This window comes from Ornithorhynchus anatinus, chromosome Y2 (assembly GCF_004115215.2).
Source record: "Ornithorhynchus anatinus isolate Pmale09 chromosome Y2, mOrnAna1.pri.v4, whole genome shotgun sequence".
In the NCBI taxonomy this organism is placed as follows: domain Eukaryota; kingdom Metazoa; phylum Chordata; class Mammalia; order Monotremata; family Ornithorhynchidae; genus Ornithorhynchus; species Ornithorhynchus anatinus.
Window position 1 is genome coordinate 410,549 of NC_053176.1, and position 5,158 is coordinate 415,706.

General features: G+C 57.8%; 1 protein-coding gene across 1 annotated transcript; it reads right to left on the reverse strand.

Moving 5' to 3' along the window:
- Positions 1 to 2,634: 2,634 nt before the first annotated feature.
- LOC114808665 (forkhead box protein Q1-like) lies at positions 2,635 to 4,449 on the reverse strand. Its single transcript, XM_039910963.1, has 2 exons — positions 3,206 to 4,449; positions 2,635 to 2,831 (listed from the first exon to the last, which is right to left on the reverse strand). Exons 1-2 carry the CDS (start codon positions 4,179 to 4,181, stop codon positions 2,635 to 2,637), a joined length of 1,173 nt encoding a protein of 390 aa, XP_039766897.1. The 5' UTR covers positions 4,182 to 4,449.
- Between the last annotated feature and the right edge of the window lie 709 nt (positions 4,450 to 5,158).

Here is a 5,158-nt window from a genome sequence, read left to right on the forward strand (position 1 = left end):
AAAGTAGCAAGGGCTTTTTTTTTTTTTAAAGAAACAGCTGTGCTTTTTAAAGATCACCTACTTTGAAAGAAATTCAAGCCTATTGAATCTCAGGGTACAAATTATTTTGCCCGCCTTCGAAGTAATTCTACACGTGTGCCAAATGAATAAGAAAACGGTGGCTTTGCAACGGATGATTTAGAATAGGCAAATTTCCCCTCGAAGCGAAATATAAAGAGAGATGGCATGGTCCTTATTCGACGTGAAATTAAAAGCCATTTCTTAAATAAACGATAAGCCAACTTATCGTTGGCTTATCAAACAAACTTTTCAGGCCAGTGTGGACGAATCTAAAGATAGTTTGTATTCGATGTAGTACACTGATTCGAATCAAGTTTATATTAGCTTGCTCTTCGGGAGTTCTCGCCAATCCAACGGTATTATTCCATTTGGGCTCACCTTCCCCCTTTGGTTCTGTTTGGGGAATTTTTAGTTATTCGATAACAGGAAAAATTTAATTATTGACGGAACTCTGGAGTTAAGCTGTCGAAATCATTAGCTATAGCTGTAAAAGACACGCTTCTTGGCTTACAAAAAGACACTATCCTGTAATAACTCTATTTTTTTTCCTATTAAAAGATTCCCAGGAACTCGCGTGCATTTGCTTAAAAGTTTTCGACCTTTTTTAAACCAAAAATGTTCAATATTTAGAATCGCACCACGGTATTAAGGGAGATGGTTAAAGGATTTAGATATTTCAATCTTTTAAAATGGAGTCTCTATGTATCAGCCCGGTTAGGAATTGATTCGTTTGAAAGGAATAACTCCTGCATTTCCAGGACGTTGTTGTCATATGAAAGGCTAAGAAACAGAGGAATTGTGAAAAAACAGACTCAGTTGACTTGTGTATGTGAATATATGCATATATCTTCCTATACGAATCACTTGAATATCTCACCTCATTTAATCTTCTTTCTTTACGGGAATAGTGATGATTTATTGTTACCTTGGGAGAATGACTTCCTTACATTTCCTTACATTGTTTTGTTAGTAGCAAGTGAGCATTAATCAGAAAACAATCAAACATGCTTCACCAGAATGTCGCTTTTAAATCTATGTCTCTGTCTCTCTCTGTCTCTGTCTCTCTCACACACACACATTCACCAGTCACAAGAAGGAGGGAAAGGAAAGTCACGCTAAGTACACACCCGGTTGAGTTACTGCATTCCTGAAAACGCAAACATTTTTGTTTTAGCAAAACCACTGACACTCGACTTGTACTGACAGCCGTGTTTGAGGCGTTCTTCGTGTGTGCCGGGAATCTGCCACACTGGAGTTAAGTCTCAAGGTCTCTGCCCCAAAAGTCTGGCTCTGCCTTCCGCGGAAAAAGTTTTACCTGGTTACTAGCTTATCTATTCGAGTGGATGAATTGGTACTGGGAATGGGTAGAGGGCTTAGAACATCTCGTCTGTATTGTAGGAGACTCGTTCAGGTAAGGAGGTCGAGGAAGGGAAAGGAAGATTGGTTTAAAACTTATAAAATCAGGTCGATTCCCATCTCACCTGACAATACTGTTTCTTTCTGAGTCTCACCAGCCTACACACCCGTCGGGAAGAAGGGTGGTACTAAACCTAGGAACGCAGCATGCTTGTCTTCTGAGAAAAATGGGACTGAGACCAGTAACGAGTCCTTCAAAGTTAGGGACATTTCCGAGTCCACATTCTACAGGTTTCTTTAACCAGCCTCCTCTTTCTCCTTTATATACACCATACTCGGGCTTGTAGTTTGCGACTTTTATTCGAAAATAAGCACTCTGCCTGAGTTTCATAAAATCTAGACATGTACGCACATCGACACACAAATAATATAAGATTTAAAAAAAAACACCTGCTTTCCAGTGGCTGTGATCCTAGCACCCCACATGCATAATGCCATTTTTATAAGAAATCTACTCGGCTAGCTCCATCTAGCTCTGTCCCAAAGAACCTCAATGGAGAAGATCACTGAACAACAAATAAAGCCCGTCGCCTGCAACATTTGTTTTTACTCCAAAGGTTTGTTTTTAATAAATAATAGAACTACAAAAACCCAACAACAAACGACATTATAGCTATACAGTTTTTTTTGTTTGTTTTTTGTTTGTTTTTTTTTTTTTGGCACAGTGATGCATTGGTTCGGAGCAGAGAAATCCTGAGAAAATCTCTGACCTTTCTCACCTTCAAACACCAGACAGACGCGCCAGCTCACTCACTCTCACAGACGCACACACACGCACGGCACACAGTGGGGCCAATGCACCCCATAGAGTAGTCGTTGAATTCATCTCATGAAATAGGTCCCTGATAAGCAAATCGCTCTTGGTGAATGGGGAGATTAAAAGGGAGAAGGGAAGGGGTGGGAAGAGAGGGAGGGGATCGGGGCAAAGGAAGGGGGCCAGTCGGAAGGTCGTAAAGGGGAGAGAGAAGGAGGTTTTAATCCTTTTTTTTTTAAAGTGAAGACCCGAGGGAAAACTGGCTTGGTCAAGTAGTTACATCTATTATTAAGAGACGCTTTGGTCCACTGAAAAGTCCCATTAAAAACAAAACCAACCCCCTTTCTGGCTGCTTAAAACACCTGCTGGACACCACTCGGCTTTAAGGCACGTCGCGTCTTGCGTTAAGGGTCTCTTTCCCCGTAGGTAGAAAGTGCAGAACTCGGAGCCCCGATGTTTCCTGCCCCCGGGCCGGCCGTGGCCGCCGCTCCGTCCGTCCTCGTCCCTCCTCCGTCCCCGTCGGGCCGTCGGTGCCCGCTTAAGCGAGGAGCGTCTCGACGGGGTAGGGCAGGTAGGCGCTGGGGCCGCAGCCGGAGGCCGCCTGCAAGGCCCCGGGCAGCCGCAGGGGGCAGTACAGCGGCGACCCGCCGCCAGCCTGCGGCCCGCCGAAAGCCTTGGCGGCGGCGGCCAGAGAAGCGGAGAGGAAGAGATGCTGCTGCTGCTGCTGCTGCTGCTGCTGCTGCTGCTGCTGCTGCTGCTGCTGCTGCTGCAGCAGATGCGGCCCCGGAGCGTCGTCCCGTCCCGGAGGATGCCCTTGGCCCGGCCGATGCTCCGAGCGGGGGTCGGCGGCGGGGGACGGAGGGCCCCCCCGCCTCCGAGCCTCCGGGAACCGCGGCTCGCCCAGGCTGTAGGCGTACAGCTGCAGGAGGGACCCGCCCCGCGCCGCCGCCGCCGCCGCCGCCGCCGCCGCCGCGCTCCCTCCTCCTCCTCCGAAGAGAGCGGCGGGGGGCTGAGGCCGCGGGGCCACGGCGTAGGGGCCGAGCGCCGGGTAGCCGGCGGCCCACAGCAGCCGCGCGGCCGGGGGATGGCCCCGGGGCTCGGCGCTCGGCTCCCCGCGGCGGCGGAAGGGCTTGCTGAGGATGCTGTCGATGGCGAAGGAGCTGGAGAACTTGCCCGCCGCGCCCGGACCCGCGCCCTCCTCCTTGCAGCGCGGCGGGCAGGGCGAGGGGGACGAGGGGGCGGCCGGCGGGGGAGCCGAGGCCGGCGGGGGCGGGAGGAGGAGGGCGGGGCCGGTCCCCGCGGCCGCCGGCTCCTCCTCGGGCGGCCGGGCCGCGGGATCCTCCGCCGCCGCCGCCGCCGCCGCCACGGCCGCCGCCGCCGCCACGGCCGCCTTGTGGCCCAGCCTCTTGCGGCGGCGGCGGAAGACCCCGTCGGCGAAGGTGTACTCGCTGTTGGGGTTGAGCATCCAGTAGTTGTCCTTGCCCCAGGGCCGCGAGGGGTCGCGCAACACCTTGACGAAGCAGTCGTTGAGCGACAGGTTGTGGCGCACCGAGTTGCGCCAGCCCGTGTAGCTGCCGCGGAAGAAGGGGAACTTGGCCATGAGGTACTCGTTGATCTCGGCCAGCGTCAGGCGGCCCCCGGCCGAGTCGCGGATGGCCATGGCGATCAGCGCGATGTAGGAGTAGGGGGGCTTCGGCCGCCGGGTGTACGGCTTGGTCCGCCCGCCCCCGGCCCCGGCCGCGGCGTCTCCCCCGACCGCGGCCCCGGAGCCGCCGCCCGAGCCGTGGGCGGCGCAGTCCCCGTCCGAGCCCGGCTCGTCCTCTCCGGGGCCCGACACCGGAGACAACGGGCCGCCGCCGCCTGCTCTTGCTCCTGCTCCGCCCGCCCCCTCCAGGTGGCCGCCCGTTTCGGCGTCGCCATTGGCGCGGAGGGCGAAGACGTCCAACTTCATCCCCCCGCTGGGCTCAGCCCGGGCGCCCCCCGCGCCCTCCCGGAGCGGAGCCCCGCCGACCCGCTCCTCGCCGCCTCCTTCTGTCCCGGGGCGGTGGCCCGAGCTGGTGGAGGGGCCGGGGCCGTCCGGCTCCCCTCCTGGCCCTCGGGAGCGTCCCGTCCCGTCCCGTGCGATCCCGTCCCGTCCCGTGCGGTCCCGTCCGGTCCCCGCCCCCCGGGCCGTCGGCCTGCGCGGACCCTCGGGTCCCGGCGGAGTCAGGGGAGGCTGGCGAAGAGCTTAGGCGGCGGGACGCGGGACACTCGGAAGGAAGGAGGCAACCAACCCCAAGGACCGGCTCCCGAGGCCGCCCCGGCCGGGGCCAGACCCCACCCCAAGCCTTAATCACCGCGAGACGGTCATGATGGGGCGCCCGGCCGGTGGGGGGACGGACCCAGCGCGGAGCGCTTGGCCGAGGGCTCGTCGCCCCGTCGGGTTGCCGGCCTTCCTCGCCCCGGCTCTTCCTCGTCGGAGTGGCCGGCGCTCCGGGCGGGGCGGGGAGGGGAGAGGAGGGGAGGGGAAGAGAAAGGAAAGGAAAGGAAGGGAGGGCTCCTGCCGACCGTGGTCCGGGCGGGGCGGGGCGGGCCGGGGAGGGCTCCTGCCGACGGCGCCGCACTCACTGCTCGACGGCTCCGCCGCGGCCCCGCTGCCGGCCCGGGGGCCGCGGCCTCAGCGCTATTCGGACGGTCCTCATCGTCCGGCTCGGCTCTTCTCCTGTCACCCGTCGCCCGCCGGCCTCTGGCTCCGTCTCTCCCCCCCACCTTCGGACCGGCCCAATATAACGCTCTGCCTGCTCGGCGGAGGCGGGGCTACCCCGCTTAATCTGAAAGGAAGGTGGGTGGGGAAACCAAGGTAGCAAAGGTGGGCAGCGGTTTATGGGCCAGATCAGAGCCGTAATTACCCGGCTGACATGGAGATCGGGGTGGAAAGTGGTTTCGGGC